This window comes from Sceloporus occidentalis, unplaced genomic scaffold (genome assembly GCF_023333645.1).
Source record: "Sceloporus occidentalis isolate IW3139 unplaced genomic scaffold, rSceOcc1.0.p SCAF_1, whole genome shotgun sequence".
Lineage (NCBI taxonomy): Eukaryota > Metazoa > Chordata > Lepidosauria > Squamata > Phrynosomatidae > Sceloporus > Sceloporus occidentalis.
The window spans coordinates 210,536,955-210,557,602 of NW_028316981.1; the positions used below are offsets into that span (position 1 = coordinate 210,536,955).

The 20,648-nt window shown below is 39.5% G+C and overlaps 1 protein-coding gene across 1 annotated transcript in view; it reads right to left on the reverse strand.

Moving 5' to 3' along the window:
• The window catches only part of PAX5 (paired box 5), a 271,976-nt gene that overhangs the window by 177,909 nt on the left and 73,419 nt on the right, over positions 1-20,648 (reverse strand). The window contains exon 6 of the mRNA XM_089488734.1: positions 1,565-1,740. Within this exon, the coding sequence (XP_089344860.1) occupies positions 1,565-1,740 (176 nt within the window). The remainder of the gene's footprint in view (positions 1-1,564; positions 1,741-20,648) is intronic.

Below are 20,648 nucleotides of genomic sequence, written 5' to 3' on the forward strand. Positions count from 1 at the left end.
ATTGATTGGCCTCTTGAAAATTTAGCTTCCAGTGACAAATTTTGTAATTCATAAATTTTTAAAAATATATTTCTTTAATCTAGAAACTTAATAACTCCCAATTTCTTTCTTACTATTGTATGCATAATAATTTTCACATGGGAAGGAGGAAATAGATTTTATAAGTGGAATTTTGCCTGAAAAGCTAAAAACCTGTTGACGTATGTATGTATTCACTCAGTATTAAGGCATCTTTGAACTGGGGGTTGTTTTGGTTTTTTTCATCCCTTAGGTATTCTTATTTTTTTTTTCGTTAACCGTATGCATGTGAGAAACCAGAAATCAACTTTCAGTTGCATAGATAATTCTGGAACTTGCTATTTTTCTGCTTTAGGAGTTAATGAATCTATTTGAATATTGATGGTTTACAGACCGCCCCTTTGGGGCGGCCTCTACCCGCCCCTTTCCCCGCCGGATTGGGGTCTGAGCTGCCACAGTGGCAGCCTCTGAGGTCCCGATCCGCCGCTTTCCAGGCCGCAGGGAAGCTGCAAAAGGCCTGGAAAGGGGTGTCCTTGGGGCTTCATGCCCCAAGGACAGCCGACGGCGGCGGGGACAAAAAGAAAGGGTCCGCTTCTGTTGCCACAGAAAGGGAGCCCCAGGCACCCTCACATGGTGCCAGCATGTCACTTCCACGCCATTCCGTTTGGAGGCGGCGCAGTCGTGATGTAAATGCTTGGCACGTACTAGGGTTAGGGCGTCCGGAAGGGACGCCCTTTCGTAACCCTAGTATGTGCCAAGCACATACTTTTTGGCGGTCTAGAAACCGCCTTTGTTACCCTTTCTCACTTCTTTCAATTTTGTTTCCTCTCACTCACAATATCATTTTTTAATAGAAATCATTGGCCACATTCACACATAATACTAAGCCAAGATTTGTTTCAACCACTTTTTGTTGAACAAGCTAGAGTCAGTTTTGCAAACAAGCAATGTAACCATGTCATATTCAGCCAATTTCTGGTTTGCTTTCCCTCCAATATTCTGCCAGTACTCTGATGATACTCCAAATCTGATGGCATCACTGAAAGACATTTTAGTAACTGTTTGTAAATGTGGAGTTGCTGTCTTTTGTTTGCTCCTATGTGGAGAAGCTTTTGGTTACAACACTGAAACAAACCAGGAATAAGCCAGAATTCTGGCTTCAGACATAACAGTAAAATAGTCCAGGTTTTGCAACCTTATTTCTACCACAGTTCAAATTGAGGTTTACTGACAAAAATAAACCATGGTTTGTTGTATGGTAGGGATTCAGAAATGTAAATAAATCAATATTAGGCTAAGCAAATTATATGTAACCCAAACCCTTGGTGTACAAGTTTCAAAAAAGTGACTAGCAAATGCTCAGTGCTGGTTAACAATCAGTACATAAGTAAGTATTGAATTTATAAAGTTCAAATACTGAAAATATTAGATTAAAAATTATGTGACAAATATCACATGTCAAATATGAAACAGACCTAGTTTGTGATCTGGAGGTAGTTATTGAAACCACTGAAGAAGGAAAATTAGTTTCCACTTTAAATATTACCTGCTCGGGTTTTATGGGTTCAGTTGTCGTGAAGATGTCTGAATAATGTTGCCGTTCAAACACTCGGTCCAACACTTCTAACTGCTGCTGGGTGAAAAGATCTCCCCTCATTTGTTTCCGAAGGAAGTCTCTACCCGGGAGAGAATGGCCATTTGGTACTGGAGACTCCTGAATACCTTTCCAAGAGGGAACGAATACAGAGATAGAGAGCTATTACAATGGCAAACAAATGTATTGTGTCTGTTTATAAGATAACATGTTATACATTCACAGCAATAACATAATATACAGAAATTATAAAAGGTAAAGGTAAAGCGCTTATGCTTTACATTTATAAATGTGCAGCATTTATGATTTCTAATGTAACCAATTAAAACATTAATAGAACATACAAATGAAAACATTGCCCTCCCAAATAAGAATACTGTTCTCCAGTGAAACTTTCCTTGGAGCTTATTGCCCCTGATCTGGGCACAGGCAGAGGACATGCATTTTATCAAATGCCAAACTTTCCTGAAGGCGTCCCCAAGCTATTGCCCAGACCTAAGCTGTCCTTGATCAGGCCTAGCAAAATCAGGTGGCTGAGCCCTGATCGGGGATGGCTTAGCACCACAGGATGTCATGGAGACGCCTGGATGACAATATGGCATGCAATAAAATGCATTTTCACTTGGTCACACATGTCCCCTGCCTGTGCCCAGATCGGGGGTAAAAGTGCATGCGATAAGCTCCCTTCTATCCTCAAATTTCTACCATTGCAGATGAGCATTTAGAAAGAAAAGGATATGGTAAAATCTTACCCCAAAAAAAATCAACACTAACAAGCTTAGTAAAATAGTGTGTGTGTGTGTGTGTGTGTGTGTGTGTGTGTGTGTAAGTTTTTCTGTGCATGTATACTTTTCCATCCAGTGTAAAACTCCCATTGAATATTTATTTCAGTAAATACTTCAACTGTAATGCTATAGGAGAATATTGGTGATGATGAAAATTTCTTTATTGCAATGTATTACTCTGCATTTCAAAAGGAATGGAGAATTGCCAGTTTGGCTTCATAAAGTCATGATTGTGTAAGCTAGTCTTCCCAGCTTTCCCAGCTTTACAGAGCTGGACCACAGGTTGAAGAAGATTGATCTGAGCCACATATTGAAAACTGATGTATATCTGGACTCAGATTTTTTTTTATCTTGCCCCTAGAATTATTATCTTTTCCCTAGCCTATAGAACATGTTGGCTCCTTAACATAGAGAAGGTGGCTACACTTGGCAGGGAACAAATTCATTCAGAATCTGATGAAAATTACAGAACGTTCTGTAATACACTAGCATATACATACAAAAATGTTGCATACAGTTTTTTGTGGGTTTTTTGGGCTATGTGGCTGTATAGCTGGAAGAGTTTTTTCCTGACATTTCACCGTCATCTGTGGCTGGCATCTTCAGAGAATGCTGACATGGAAGTGAGTGGAGTATATATACTGTGTGACCCTTGGTTGAGAGATTAACATATGAACCATCCTGGGCACAAAATACTGTTTGAAAACACTGAAATTCTCAACCATGCCAACAACTATCAGGTCAGAATGCATAGGGAAGCCATTGAAATCCACAAACACCTGGACACCTTCAATAGGAAAGAAGAAACCCTGGGTGCAAACAAAGTTTGGCTACCAGGCCTGAAAAAACCCATAATCAAGACTCAGACAGGCAAATAAACATCACCCAGGATCAGGGGCTTTCTCAGCAGACAATGGATCACTAACTAAATAGACACAAATCCTCCTCATATATCCTCCCAGCCTGAGGCTTTGCCATTCCTCTCAACCAAGGGTCACACAGTATATATACCCCACTCACTTCCATGCCAACATTCTCTGAAGATGCCAGCCACAGATGCTGGTGAAACATCAGGAATAAACTCTTCCAGAGCATGGCCACATAGTTCAAAACCCCCACAAAAAAACTATGGGTGCTGGCCATGAAAGCCTTCGACTTCACATTGGCAATTTACTTCTTTCACATGGTTAGTCTAGCACAAAATCATGACAAGCACTTGAAAAATTAGATTTTTACCTTAAAATCCACTGTGACAGGAAAATTCAATGTAACAGGGGCAAAATAAAAGAAAAAGAATTGCACCTAGTTCGTGGAATGCCTGAAGCCTATCCATGGATTAATGGTTGCTGGTCCACAGGTTAAGCACCCATGATCTAAGCTATAATCACCAGATCTATTTGAGACATTCCAGTAAAGTAATTGTGTTGTTTTATCATAATGGGAAAAAAGTCTGGGTTGAAAAAGAATCCATTCTGTTGATACATAACGGTCAGTGTTAATGTTTTATTTTTGTTTAGCAGCCATCATGGTAGTTTATGGGACAAAATGTAATTCCTGTATTAGGAAAGCGTGGCACAGAGATGAGGTAGAATAGTATGAATAGATAAGAAGCAGATGATCTCTTTTCCCCACTTTCCCAAATTATATAATGTCTAGCAGAACAAACTGGGTTTAACCAACCATAGCTTATAGAATTAAAAGTCTGGGAGGTAGCTGCATGTTGCCAAAAGGCCATGCGCCCCTTCCTGCAGAGCACAGAAATGCTTGTTTTTAAACTTTCAGGTTAAATCAATACAATTTTGCAATTCACCTTTAAAGTTATACATTTACATAATTCTGGACAAATAGAAATGAAGAGCATCTATTGAACAAATTGCCTTTATAAACTGTTTTAAAATGATATGAGCCCCAGAATATGATCTGAAAGTACATGAAGCAGTTCTGCCATTGAAGCCTAATAGATCTGGCCCAGCAAATTGCTGGCATATAAGGCATGTGTAGATCACTCTGACAAAATTGTTTAGGGAAACAATGAGAGTAAAATAAATAATAAATAAATAAAGGGACAGTCCTAACATTAGCCTAAATACCTAAAGGCACAAGATCCCATCCAATCTTAGAAGATAAACAGGGTTAGCCTTTGTTAGTATTTGGATGGGAGAGCACCAATAAATGCAAGGTGCTGTAGGCTATATTTCAAAGGAAGAAACAGGCAAAACCATCTCTGAGTATTTCTTGCTTAAGAAAACCCTATGGAATTCATAGTATCACCATGAGTCAACAAGTGACTTGAAGGCACACACACACACACACATACACATATATACACACACACAGCCTGAACATTAAATATACTGTGGCAACTACCTTAGATGGCAGATGCAATATCTTTCATGGCAGTTCCTCCAGAGACACTCCAACAGTTTCTTTTTGACAGATCTGTTGTCTTGCGGTCTCAGGTATAGTGCAAGTTTCTAATTCATCCATAGCATTAAAGTAAGCGTCAACTGACAATCTAGTTAGCTTGCATATCAGAGAGGAGGTATCATCTTGTCCACCTAAAGCAGCAAAGTATCTCAGAGCAGCAAGAACAAAACAGGAGTGGCCCAGAACTAGTATTTTCAGAGGAACCAAGCAAGTAATAAAAATAATAACAACATGTAACAACTGAAGCCCTCCCCCCCCCCCCCCAAGATGCACACCTTAACATAGTGAGGGTTTTTGAGTGCATCAGAGAGGCTGAACATAATACCACCAGAAAACTTCTAGCAGGGTCACCCAAGGTTGGTCACTCGAAAGTGGAAACATCAGAGCAAGATTTATCCATCCTCTTCACGGAGTCACAGCTAAATCAGCCGAAGAGAATAGTTCCAATGATTAGCCTGGTGGAGAACCTCTGGGAGGGAAGCTACTGAGCAACAGTAGTAGGAGGAGTAACACTTATGGATGTGACACTTATGGATAGCTCATAATTATGGATGACCTCTTACAGACAACACCAGTGGCACTTTAGCTAACTCTACTTAGTCCTCCACAGAAGAAGGCACTGGTAAACTATTCTGAATGCTTTTTCTTTTGAACATTCTCTGATGAAACAATCCAAAATGAAGCAAGAGATAGTACAGATAGTACAATCAGCCATCAGTATCTGCAGGGGAATCCATTCCGTACACTTCCCCATGGATACCAAAATCCGCAGATGCTCATGCAGTGGCAGCATAAGCATGGGTCACAAAACCATTAGGGACAGCCCCTGTGGTCCCATGGTGGTGTGTGCACATGTCTGTGCTACCATTGGGGACAACAGAATTTAATGGCTGCATGACTGCATGCACCGCCATGGGACAACAGTACTGTTCCCAATAGCAGTGCAACCACATACACATGTTGCCATTGTGGACAACGTGGGCTTTCCATCCGTGGATGCATGAAACCCCCAGCTCAAAAGGCACTCAAGCAGCTACTGGACAAGTACAAATAATGCTGGGTCAAATAATGCAAGACAAATAGATATTTAGCCACTGATACACAGATGTGAAAGGAAACTAAAAAGCTGCACAAAGCATGTAATACAAACATGGAATGTTAGAAGTATCAATTAAAGGAAGCTAGAAATTGTAAAACATGTATGTATATACAATGGGCCCTCTCCTTACGGGGGGATCTGTTCCGGACCCCCCCCCCCCGTGTAAGGGAAAATGCACATATGCTCCGCCCCATAAGAAACAATGGGGCACGTGCACACAGCGACGGTGTGGCGCCTGCATGCAGGCACATGCGCCACTGTTTAGACTGCTGATGGCATTAATAGGGAGGTGTGTGCAGCAAAAGCAGTGAAGGAATAAAATTCAAAGTCTGATGCAATAGTATCAATAAGGCTGCATGGAAAGCCTATCTGTGTAACTATAATCCAAGTTTATGCTCCAACTACACTAGAAAAAGAGGAAGAACTTAAAGTATTCTATGCAGATGTCAAAGAACAATTTGATTACTCTCCCAAACTCGACATGCTGATAAACTTAGTAGGCTGGAATTCAAAACCAGGTACAGAAATAAATTTTAGAAGATATTTTAGAAGCAAAAAAGAACAAGCAAAGTTTGTTCATTGCAAAAACATTGTTCAGGCAACCAAACAGATGGCTGGTTATATGGGAATCATTGGATTGTCAATATAAAAATCAAGCAGAAGATGGAGAAGCTTCATATTGTCTTCAAAAACTAAACCCGAAGCAGATTGCAGCCATGAAGTGTATCAAAAATCGTAGCTAAATTAGAGCTAAAGCTTAAAGCTAAAGGAGAAGATTAACTCATTCATAGTGCCAAAATGTAATCTAAAGACTATCCCTATAGAATTTAAAGATGATGTACAGAAAAAAATTCTCTTACTAAGCCTAATTGAAAACTGTGAATCAACTGATAAACCTCTTCAAACGTTTAAGGAGAGATGAAAAGCACAAATAAAAAGTGACTTGTTCATAAGGACAAAGAGAACTATAATAATAATAATTGGGGTTGGGGAAAACTCAGAAGAAAATGACCACACAAAAACAAGTAGAACAAGAGACCAGAAGATAAAGCAAATCACAGGGAAACTTAAGCCAAGAGCAGGTATGCTAAATGACCAACAGGGAACACATTATATGATCAGAACAAAATAAGACAATGAACATAGCACACAGTACAACTGTAAGAAGGAGATGAAAGAATGACATGTTCCTTCAAAATAGAACCTTTTGACAAAGAACCTATAATTTTAGAAAGTAAGGTAGAAGCTGCTCTCAAAGCACTTGGGAGAAATAAATCACTAGGAAAAGAGAACCTACTAATATAACTATTTCATGCTATGGGGTGGGGAGGGATCCAAATTCTAGCAAATGTCTGTCGAAAACTTTGGAAAACAAAACAATGGCCCACAGACTGGAAATACTCAATATACATTACAAACCTCAAAAACGGAGACACCAGCCATTGCAGTAACCGTCTGACCACTGCACTAATCTTCCATGCAAGCAAAGTGGTGTTCAGCATTTGCAACAAAGGTTTTTACCAAATAAGTAGTATGTAATGCCAAATGACCAAGCAGAATTCATAAAAGGAAGAAACACTAAATATCATACTGCAAAATTATATTGGTTAACGGAGTACACCAAACAGTTCCAGAAGAAAAATCAACTTGCATTTTATAGATTATACAAAGCTTTTGACTGTGAAGCTCATGAAAAATTATGGATTGCTCAACAAGAAATGGAGTGCAACAACACTTGATAGACCAGATGAGTAAGCTATACTTTAGACAAGAGGCTACTGTCAGGATACACTGTGGACAAACAGGATAATTTTCAGTCAGCAGAGAAGGCTGCATTTTATCTCCCTTTATATTTAACCTATGAGTGGAACATATCATATGGAAAGTGGGATTAAACTGGAGGAAAGAGGTGTGAAAACTGGAAGAAAAAATATCAATAATTTATGATTCACAGATACTATATTACTTGCAATAAAATAGCAAGAGCTTGGAACAAATGCTGATTAAAGTTAGGGAAAAACTCTAAAAGCAGGGTAACACCTGAATATTAAAACAAAAAATAATGACCACAGAAAAATTACATAACTTTAAAGTCAGTGGTGAAGACTATTTAAAAAATTAAAGATTTTCTATACCTTCACTCTATCGCTAATTAAAATGGAGATTCAGGCAAAACATATAAGACTTAAGACTTGGAAGGGCAGCCATAAAGGAACCAGTTAAGATCCTGAAGTACAAAAAATATATTATTGAATATCAAAGTCAGGATCATCCACACTATGGTGTTTCTGATTTCTATGTATGGATGTGAAAGATGGACAAAGCTGACCATAAATTTAAAAAATCAACTAAACTAAACTGCGGTGCTGGAGGAGAGTTCTACAGATACTGTGGATCCCCAAAGAGACAAATAAATGGGTTTAGGAGCAAATCAAGTCTGGATTCTCACTAGAAGCTAGAATGATGAAACTGAAATTACCATTCTTTGAACATATCATGAGACAACATGACTCATTGGAAAAGAAGATAATTCATGACAAAGTAGAAGGCAGGTAAAGAGGAAGACAATATTACAGATGGACAGATTCCATCAAAAAATACACAGCCCTTAGACCGTACAAGGTTGGGTTGTTAATAAGATAGTCTCATGGAGGTCTCTCGTTAATAGGATCTCCATAAGTTGAAGATGATCTCATAGCACAGAAGAAGGAGGAGAAGGAGAAGCAGCAGTAGCAGTTTCCTCAGGAAAGGGTCAAAGCAGGACATGAGGATCCAAAGAAGTCCTGCTGAAAATGAGAAGGTAGAAAGCTCATGAGACTCTTCTCAAAAGCCTCTTCCAATGCTCATGGGTGCCTTTTGAAGGAGCTTGTCTTTGACATATAGGAGGAGGAGGAGAGAGACAGCCGACTGCCAAAACCTGGCAGAAACAACTTCAGTGGCAGAAACCAAGAGCCAAACTGGTGGCTCATGGTCTGAGCTGAGGATGCCTCATCCCAAAAAATGAGGATACAGTTCCCCCATTGCTCCTGTCATAAGGAGTGAACCATAAGTGCATCCATCTGGATCAAGACACTGCTGAGTATATCACCTGCTTTTCATCACACAGCAACCAGTTTTAAGCATTAGTTAACTCTGCTCACTTCTCTAAAATACAATTTTTACAATTACAACTAAACATGAGAATATTAAGTGTGTGCTGTTCTGCATTACTGTGACATATATTAAATGCTTATTTCATTTTGTTAGGAAGATTTCCCAATCTTATTTATAATAAATATGTTTTTATGCATTCTAGCTGCAGATTTAAATAAATAAATAGGGGTATTTTACAGCTAAAAAAACAAAGTATACTGTTAAACTTAAAATGCATGCCATTTTTCAGTTAAAGGCTGCACTCTGAAGACTAGAAATAATAAATTCAACATTTTCACTTCTTTAAAATTAAATTGCCAATGTGAAAGTTACTCTGAGATTTGTTGGAGGTTTTTTTTCCATTTTCATTGCTCAAAATTGAAGTGTCAAGCCCCAGAAAATGAGTTTTTCCTAACTAAAATCCAGGCCTCTATTATTTATAGCAGTATGTGACAATTTAAAATTGAATTTGACAATCATGAATGCTGAGAATTTGTCAAATTTTGAATTGCCGTAGTAATTTGTTTCAGCACTCACACAAATGTAAGATAATTACCATTACCATCAGATATTTTTTGAGATTACCAGAAACATGTTTACATATACCAGATAATTAAACAAAAATACTGTTGGCAGACTTCTAACAGTTTAAACTATAAATATGCTCCGGGGAGCAGTAAAGGGATTCCTCATCCAGTCATTCTGTCACTTAGGAAAATCATGTTATCATGTCAGAAACACAAATATTACCTTGTTATATATGCTCATTAAAAAACGTAGTTGGAATTCCTACTGAACCAAACATTTTTTACTTCTGAGTAAGGATGGGCCAGAATTTGAAGGACTAAAACACCAGACAGTCCTTACAGCACCCTCCTCCACCCAGGATATGCTTCATGGTGAACAGAAAGGCTGTGGTTGGTATTGACAATGTGGCAAAACCAGGTGTGCTGTGTTAAGCAAGGAGAAGTGCGTTCCACTCACTATAGCAGGGGTCGGCAACCTACGGCCCATGGGCCGCATGCGGCCCGCCGAGGCCTAGGGACTGGCCCCAGCCCAACCCTGCCACAGATTGCCACCGGGGCCTTTGCACGCAGGACAAGCGGTGGACAAGGGGGCGCAAGGGGGGGCAATTGTCTATAGAAGCCTCAGAAACATGCATTTATATTAACATTTTTTAAAAAATCAGCAGATTTTTTTGCGTGTCCTCCATTTTTTTATTTTAAAAGTGTCCTCCATTTTAAATTTTTGTCCTACATTTGTCCCGGTTTATTTATTTATTTAATTTTTAAAAAAATTATTTCATTATTTTTTTGGCTTCGACCCCCCCCCCCCCGAGTTGTCTGAGGGACAGCAACCCGGCCCCCGGATCAAAAAGGTTGCCTCCCCCTGCACTATAGGATGCCTCCTATAAATAGCACAATTGTGTTTTAAACAAGGGCTGAAAAACTTCTGAAGCGTGTTAGGTTGCAGCTGGAAGGAGGCATGTTTGCTTTTTGCTTTTGTTTTTTGCCTGCAGCCTGAATGGTTACAGCCCAAGAAAGTCTTTACCACTTGTTTGAATTGGATGTATATGATGATACTGAAAGATATTGCCTATAGGGACTACTGGCTTTCTCTGCAAGTGCATGAGCAAGCTGGTAAAAAACACAGCATCCATACATTTATTTAATACACATTTTAACTGTTACACATTAAGGTGGTTAAACACCAGTACTGCAGTTACTTATTCACAGTCACAAGGTTGTAAGTTCAATACCAGCCAAGGGCACCAGGGTCAACTCAGAATGGCATCCTTCCATAGGTTGCTAAAACGATTATCCAGCTTGTTGGGAGCAATTAGCTTACACATTGTAAACTGCTTAGAGAGTGCTTAAGTGCACTGATAAGCTGTATAGAAATGTACTTACTATTGCTATTACTACACATCTTTACTTCTAAAGTAAATCTGACAGGGGTTTTTTGTTTTTTTAGTGGCAGTGGCATTCCTCCTGTTCTGGATAGGTTTCCACTCCAACCAATGGATTGGCTGACTGTGGTTAGGGTTGCCAGAGTGAAAACTGGAGACCACTTTAACTGCTCTGGCTCAATCCTAGCGAATTCTGGTAACTGTAGTTTTGTGAAACATTTACTCTTCTTAATCAAAGAGCTCTGGGTGCCACAATAAACTACAGTTATGAGGATTACCTAGCATTCGGCCAGGGAATTTAGAGCGGTCTCAAACTGGATTATTTCTGCAGTGTGTTTTGGACCAAAAGCATTCCCAGCAGGGAGCTGTCCAGCAGGGAGCTGTCCGGATCCCGCCGCGTATGGCGATTTCCGCCTATGCTCGAGCCCCATTGTAAACAATGGGGCTCGTGCACGGCAGCGCGGAGGTGCGCAGGGCGCAACGGGCGCGTGTGCCCATTCAACTGAATGGGACGTGCCGCCCCTTCCGCCCCACGCCACCGAGCGGCTTGAGCGCATACGCTCAAAGCCGCTTAAAAAAAGTCCACGTATGCGGAGGCCCCACTGTACTGCTGCTAAATCAAATATCCTCCTATGATATAATGTAATATTATATCATAGGAGGCTAAGTCAAATACCCTCCTATGATATAATGTAATATTATTATCTCCCATAAATGTACATTTGGGCTTGGTAGCCTAAATGTACCATTTTGCATTTGTCTCTGTTGAATTTCACCAATTAGTCTCAGCCAAACTTTCTAGTTTATCAAGATCATTTTGAATTCTGAATTAATTTTGAAGAAAGTCGTAAGGAATTCATAGTTTTTTGTGGGTTTTTCGGGCTATGTGGCCATATTCTAGAAGAGTTTATTCCTGATATTTCGCCAGCATCTGTGGCTGGCATCCTCAGAGAAAGCTGGCATGGAAGAGAGGCATGGGATTCTTCCAGATTCCTTTCATTATATTAGTGATTTGAGCTGTAGTAGAGTTTTGTTATAACCTCCTGTGATTTTACATTGTTATTGCAGAAAGTGAAGAACCAATAGAATAGAATACTGTGTTAATATCCATTGTTCATGAAGAATGACATTTTTCAAACTTTAGACTCATATTTGCCCAGGATCATTATCTGACCCAAAAAATTAGTTCTCTTAATAAGAAGATGCAGATGAATTAGGGAAGGTGTTCATTTGTACATTTTAAAACACTGTGAAAGCAAGTGAAATATTGCCAGTTCTTTTTTTTTTCCCTGCTGCTCTCTGCCTATAATTGGGATTGTTTTTAAAAAAAGACCATTACTTAATTACCACTTTGGAAGCTTTGTTTACAATCTAAAATGTATTACAGTTCTGAACATCTTCTGCCTTTATCCAGCAAGCAATAAGCAACACACCACTTCATCTTAAATAACAAAGCTGTGGTTTCAAAAGCATAAAACACTAGGAGAATCCTTTGCATAGACCCTATTTGAGCTTCAATAAATGTCGGTATTGGTTTTGGGGTTTTTGTTTTGAAGGATAATATCACTAAGAAAAAGCTTTATATTTTTCGCACTGTATGCAGCTGATCATTGCACAAATGTTTTCAAGAGAAATCACTATATATTTCTCCAAGATGGTATGGGCTTTTGCTGTAGATCAAAGTGAGGAGCAAAAGGGGGAGAGAGGGAGGGAGAAAGAAAGATAAATCATCAGAGATCCAAAAATACTTTTCATTTGGAGAAGATATCAGACCATTTTGATGGCACTGATAGAGTCTCAGCTCTGTCTCCATTACCCACTGAAGGCAGCCGGAGTCAGGAGCTGACAACACTAGATTATATTCCCTATAAGATGGTCACCAATATATATATATATGATCTTCAACCTCTATTGATTGACCAATTTCACAAGCAAAGACTGGTGAAATGAAGCTGAAATGAACATCATGCTTTAACTCATTGAACCTATCAGGCCTGAGTTAATCTCACTGTCCACTGTCTCTGATAGAATTCAATTGATCAATCATGTTTTGGTGATAGTACCATTTCACTGGCTTATTGCTTCTTCATTTCAAAGCTTGACCTGTTAGATATACTTGGACCACTGCTGCTCTCAGATACATAGAGAGCACCACCACTACCAAAGTCTATTGTCTCATATCCAAGTCTATAAGAACTCTGAGGATTTTCTTTTTCATTTCATCTCATGCATACAAGGCCATAATAACTAGGAAATAAAACTCGACAAAATATAAAGCCACATTTTATCATTAAAACATCTCCCACTCCTGCCTTTTGCTTTAACATTCTGTAATATTGTATTTACTGTAGTTGCCTGGATGAGTGTGAGAATGTAATTTCTGATCATTTTTATATAACTGAATAGTTTGAGCTTCACTGTTTTACAATTGATATGGCCATTTTAAGGATCTACAGAAGTACATTTTGTACAAGGAGAATACTATATAAATGCACAAAGGATGGCTATATTGGTGATAATTTTTCAGAGTTTTGAAGATGGTATGACACAGTTATTTTGATGGCGCTATCTCAGGGAGGAAACAGACAGGGCAAATGTTGCCCCAGATTCCAGCTGTAGCTCTGGAGGATCGATTAAATGTTCGAATGGCATTTTTGTTATCCCCGACTGTTCTCTGGCAATTGCTGGAAACATCTGCAACTTTTTATTCCCACCCTCTGATTGTTTTATTTGTTTGCTTGCTTTTAATTTTGAGACAGATAGGATCAAAAAGTAAATTCCTGAGGGGCATGTGTGCATCTGTTGCTGGGGTTCATGCCAGGCTTTTTGCCAACTCCCTCCAATGTTGTGTATCATGAGGTAGATTACAGTGTTACAGACCACTTTCCAGATGGATGGTAGGAAGGGTAAAGGTCATTCTTCCACCTTCTTCTTCTATTTTTCTTTTTAACTTTTTTAGAGCTATAGCATCATAGTGTACCAGTGAAATAGCGAGATAACACTCTTCTACCAAAATGCTGTTTCACTATTTCAAGGATACACTATAATTGTAAGAAAACTAACCAAAAAACATTTTCAAAACCAGGAACACATGCTAATCTCAACAAACATGACCCAAATTAGTGGAAGCTATGGAAACCATGCCCTATGAAGAGTTGCTTAGGGAGGTGGGTGTGTTTAGCTTGGAGAAAAGAAGGTTAAACATGATAGTCATGTTTAAATATTTGAATGGATATCATATTGAGGATGGATCAATAGGACATGGAGCAATGGATTCAAATTACAGGAAAAGAGATTCCACCTAAACATTAGGAAGAACTCCCTGACAGTAAGAACTGTTTGACATTGGAAGACATCCCTTGGAGAGTAGTAGAGTCTCCTTCTTTGGAGGTTTTTAAACAGAGGCCTATTACAGACTGCCAAAATAAAGCTGCTTCAGATCTCTTTGGAGGTATGCTATTTAAATGATGCATGGGTCCTAAGAGTCCGGAGGTTGCGCCAAAGCCACACTCCATTCCTAAGCACTGGAGTGCAGCTTTGGTGCAGCTTCTGGATTCTTAGGATGCATGCATCATTTAAACAGCATACCTCCAAAGAGACCTGAAGCAGCTTTATTTTGGCAGTCTGTAACAGGCCAGAAGCTGGATGGCCATCTATCGGGAGTGCTTTGATTGTATATTCCTGCATGGCCCTTGTGGTCTCTTCCAGCTCTAAAATTCTATGAAACTATCACCTTAGCTTAAAAACCATTTTAGTGAGGATCCAATGAATAGCTATTTGCAACAATAAACAGCCCCCCAAAGATAACAGAAAAGAGCCCAAGGACAGGGAACAAACATAGAACAATCAGTGATACCTGGCCAAAATAAAGTTCTACTGCAAGAGCTCACTTTTCTTTATATTGGTTTGGAAAAGCCCTCACTTCTGGTTGCAAGAAACATGGGGCCCTTTCATACTACACAATTTTAGTGCCATGGTTCCACTTTCACTCCCATGGCTATCTCCTATGGGTTCCTATCATAATCTGGTGAAGCATTAGAGCCCTCTGACTGAAAATTCTAAGAACTTCTCACTACATTTCATATCTCAAGATGCCATACGACTGAAAACAAGGTGTTTTTAAAGAAACTGATACTGAGTTGATACTAACAAAAATTGCAATGATAGTAATGTGTAAATGTATTTGCAGCTCTTTATTCACTCCTCTCTTTAAAAAAAACACCACTTTTCCCACAATACCAATGTCCATCTTCCCATTCAAATGGTTCATTAGCGAAGCCTTCTCCGCTATATATAAATCTGATACTGGTATTGTGGAAAAAGTGGTTTGGTGTTTTTTTTTAAAGACAGGAGTGAATACAGAGTTGCAAATATATTTACACATTAGTATTATAGCAATTTTTATTAGCCTGCCCATCAACAAAAAGTATGTTAATTAAAAAATTAAAAAATCCCTAAAAATCACAGGTGGATAATATTTTTATTTTTGGTGTGCGGTAAGCAAAATATGGGTTGGAATCAATCAGCTCTCTAGATATTCTTGGACTGCATTTGAAAGCCACCCTAGCCAACAGAAACAATGGAAAGGGATGTCAGGAGTTGTATTTCAAGATGCTACATAGTATCTTGGCTTTAAGCAATATCCTTGCCTTGTCCTCTAATTACCATCATTAAAACTGAACGTATCACTTCATCTCCATATCTACAAAGTTTTGCATTCCTCACACATAGATTGATATATAGATGTGTCCCTGGGCTTTCTACTCCACCACATGCATCTGAGGAAGCAGACTCAAGTCTACAAAAGCTCATGCTACCAGCCTCTATCTTTCCCACTGGTGTTGCAAGATCTCTTGGCACACAATATGTGTCTGCAGCATGTGCCTTGAAATCACCTGTTAACTTATGGCGACCCCATGAATTTCTTTTTTTAATATAATTTTTATTGATTTTTGTCTGAAACATATTCTAATATATTTCACTATTACACATTTATTTGCATCCTATTATTTTTTAAAACTGCCTCCCCCCCTTTAAACATCTTCAAATTATAAATTTATACATCATTTTTTAAAAATATATATTTTTGTTCAAATTCTTCTTCCGTAATTTATGTCATTACAACATTACATGTCTAATTATAGATATCCTATCCATTTATCTTAAGAGTATACACTCTTGGCTGTCTTATATATGTCTAAACACTCTGACATGATTGTTAAGCACAATTATCATTATATCAAAGCTTTTCTAAATTGTTAACACTGATTTACTTCCTTCCAGTACTAACTGGTGGCAGTTTTCTTTTCTCTTCTTAAACTTTGGACCATTTTTCTTTACTGTAATTCATTATTATGTCCCAGGCACGTTACAGACCGTCCGTTTGGGGCAGCCTGTAACTGGCCCTTTCCCCGCCGGATTGGGGCCTCAGCTGCCACAGCGGCAGCCTCTGAGGCCCGGATCCGCCGCTTTCCAGGCTACAGGGAAGTGGCAAAAGGCCGCTTCCCCACGGCCTGGAAAGGGGTGTCCTTGGGGCTTCATGCCCCAAGGACACCCGGCGACGGCAGGGACGCGGAGAAAGGGGCCACTCGGCCCCTTTCTCATTTGTGTCGCTGGCACAGCCGTGTAGAGGAAACGGAGCTCCTTCTGGGGCCGTGGAAAGGGCGCCCCAGGCACCCTCGCACGGCCCCACTACGTCACTTCCGCGACCCCCCCCCCTGTATGAAGGCAGCGCGGTCATGACGTAGTCATGGCGGCGCCCATCTGTATAGAGCGCCACCATTTTCTACGCGCTCTGCGCCTATTAGAGTTAGGGGCATCAGGAAGTGACGCCCCTTCCTAACCCTAGTACGCGCGGATCGCGTACTTAATGCCCGTCTGGAACGGGCCCCAGTCTTCATTCTTTTCATTGTTTTATCCTTTAATAAAATTATAAGTTTATCCATTTCGAGCATGTTTAAAGTTTTGTCTTCTACTGTCAGAATTTCAGTACTTCGCTTTTTCACAAAAGAGATCCTGGCAGCTGTCACTAAACCGCTTGGATTCCCAGTGATAATCCTATTATTATTATTATTATTATTATTATTATTATTATTATTATATAAAGTATGTGCTTTAAATGTTTCCTAAGTTCTTTGTCTTCAATTATATTTAAAAGGAATAGTTCCGGTACCTGTAATTTAAATATTTGCTGAATCATTTTCTGGATTTCTGTCCAATATTGCTTAGCTCTGGGATATGTTCACCAAATATGCTAGAAAGATCCTTCTATCTGGGGCGACCCCATGAATTTCATTGGGTTCTCTTAGGCAAGGAATGCTTAGATGTGATTTTGCCAGCTCTTTGCTCTGAAACATGCCCTATACATTGGTCTCCCAACCAAATACTAAACAGGGCTGACCCTGCTTAGCTCCCAAGATCAGATAGGCTCTGGTGCTGTTTAGGCAGCTAAACATCCTGAAGCCTTTATGCAAGAACTATTATTTATATATGCATAGGATTAGACAAGACCAAAAGAAAATATTCATTATTCAGTTTTATATTCTGTAGTAAAAGAAAAAAACTTTACATTTCTGTAAAGCAATTCTTCCTTTCCTTCTTTTCCACCCCAACAACATCCACCACAGACTTCCAAATGCATAGATTCCAACAGGTGCAGGTCAGCTGGAACAGCCACAGGTCGTTCTCCATTCCCAAATTCTCAGCTAGTTTTGCAGGGTCCTGGCTTTCCCCTCCTTCTGCTTCCTGCAGACTCCAAATAGACTTTAATTGTAGTATCTTTGGGTACGTTGCAATCAGTTCACTCATCAGGAGGGACTGTACAGAGAGAACACTACCATCAGGCAGCCCGTTCGAGGTTTGCCCTTGTTATTGGGTGCCTTCAAGTCTTTTCCAACATATGGCGACCCTAAGGCTGACCTATCATGGGGTTTTCTTGGCATGATATGCTCAGAGGGGTTTGCCTCTGCTGTCCTCTGCCCAAGGTTACCCAGGGGGTTTCCATGGCTGAGTAGTGATTAGAAACCTGGCCTCCAGAGTCCAATGCCCTGTGGGAGTTTCCTTGAAGAGATCATCTTTGAATTACAGCACCTCTAGAATTGTACATCAGGCTCTCTCTTACAGAGACATGAAGATGCCCCCTCCCCATTAATGGATTTTAGATTGTGCCTCCATTTCCAATTCCTTAAAATAGGATGAATAGGACTGATAGCACAGAGAAACATTCCTGAGTATAAGATACTTTTTCCTCCAATTCTGTCTGCAGATTGGCTTGTTTTGAGATATGCATAAACCTTCTGTTTTATGATTTATTTTTATTTATTTTTCTCTGCTGTCTTCTTGCTTTTCATTTGTTAAGAGTGTGTGTGTGTGTGTGTGTGTGTGTGTGTGTGTGTGTGTGTTGTGTGTGTGTTTCCACGCACGTACCCATGTGTATGCATGCATGCCAGGACTGCACCAGGTTTACTTTTGGGAATTTTTAAAAATATATTTTCAAGCCTTGGGTGGTTGAAGCCATGGATATAGAGGCTCAACTGTATGAAAGAAGACTTGAAAATAGACTGAAGTGAACGGATGTTTGGCTAGCCTCATTCTTGTGCTGAGACCTTAAAGACTGATGCCATGGCATACAGTACCGTCATAGTGGTCCATAGGATTAGTCTGTTATAACAGTAGCTTCACAGTTTTTAGAGAAATTTAAAGTGGCTAAATCTGTTGAGATTATATGTGTGGATGCCTAATAAATAGCAAATGGTTCTTTTACAGTATATATTCACTGCCTGAGATTAAGCTATGCTCAGTAAACTTTTTTATTCTATTTTGAGATGACCAATAATCACAACTGGGATTTTGCTTCATTGCTTAAATATGTGAAATTTTACATATGCATTTTTCAGGTGGTGGAGGTATTTTGGAGTAATATGAATCTAATTCCCGGTGTCTCTTACCTATGCTTTTTGGAGACTGGTAGATGTGGGGAGTGCTCTGATATCCAAATCATATACAACCCAAAAGAACCTTGCAATGCACAACCAAAGCAAAAATATGTTAGTTTCTATAAGGCCTTGCTAAAAAATATATCACATTTTTAAGTTAGCGTTTCAGCCTTAAGGAATTCCTTAAAACCCTAAAACCCAGCTTTGTTAGATTTCTGGAGGTAAAGTTGCACAAATCTTCCTTTTGGGGCAAAGTTTTCAACCTTTAATTCATACAACATATTTAATTAGTCTTTTTAGTGACTTTTTTTTCTTTTCTAGTGATTGATTGATTGATTGATTGATTGATCGGTCTATCCAGTTCAACATATTTCAGTTCTGTGTCAGAAGCCCACAGGTGGAATAGGAGTGCAATAATAACTTCCACTTTTGCTTCCCCACCGGTGAGAAACATAGTTGTACTGTCTCTAGGATGTGTGTGTGTGTGTATTTTCTATCTGTTTATCTTATAGCTAATAGAATCTGATAGACTCTCATCTATCATGAATCTGTCCAATCAACTTTTAACTCTATCCATGTTTTCAGGCCTCACTACTTCTTGTTATAGCAAATTCCATGGTTCGAAAGAAAGCACAAGGACTTCAATTTAGAGAGGAAATCAGTAGGAGTGAAAAATTAAAGCATGTTATCAATAGTTTCTCAGCTCAAAATCTCCCCTACTCCCTGTAGTTTTCTTGGTTGTGTGGAAGACCAATACTGTTTGACCCTAATCACCAAACTATGCTACAAATACTTTCATTTGATCTTAATGCAGTTGACATGGCTTCACTCAGAATTTCCTGGAAACTATATGAGGGCACTGAGAATTTTCTATTAGTGATCTTTAGCCCACATCACAGAGCTGCGGTTCCCATGTTCTCCTTATCTGGTTTACACTGACTCTAGCAGTTCATTCAAATGTACATTTTTCTCTTACAAAATGGTAAGCAGAAATGTAGTTGCCTCACCCTGGAAATCCATATGAAGTTCCTAAGCCTGAAATGAAAGCAGGACCTTGAGAGAAGCCTAACAGGTGATAAGCCAGAAGACTGGTGGGGGGTCATGTTTTCCGTACATGATGACAGTTCACAAACCCAACACAATCTGGACCACTATTTTGGGAGACTTTCTGAAGTGTACTGTCTAGAATATGTAACAGAATGGTGTGGAAAGGAATTGTGCGAATCCAAAATGCAGTGATTTATGTATGGCATACATTGATTTTGGAAGCATTGTATTTAGGCTGTGGAAGGATTTTGTCTAGTCCGATCCTTCTCTTTCCTTCTGTATGCTGTTTTTGTTGATTACTAAATATCCAGACAGAAGTGATACTAGAGCATTGCAGCAGAAATGGTGGCGTAGGGGAAGATTTCTGTGGAAGTCTTGCCACCTAGATATATTTGGTTTCAAGCTCCTTAACATTAGCTTTATATACACACATACACACAGTGAGAGTAATGAACAAGAGGAGCCTGGCTCTCCCACGATGAGTAGCCCCTGAAGCCAGGTTGGAGGTGGAGGGGAAAGAAAGAAAGAAAGAAAGAAAGAAAGAAAGAAAGAAAGAAAGAAAGAGGAGTCATGATCATGAATCTTGGAAGTGTGCAGAGCCAAGGAAGGCCGTACATCATCCCAGCCTCTCATGCTTTACTCCTGGTTCCATCAACACAAGGTGGAATCACTCAGCCTTATTGACACTTCATCTGCCAAAGCA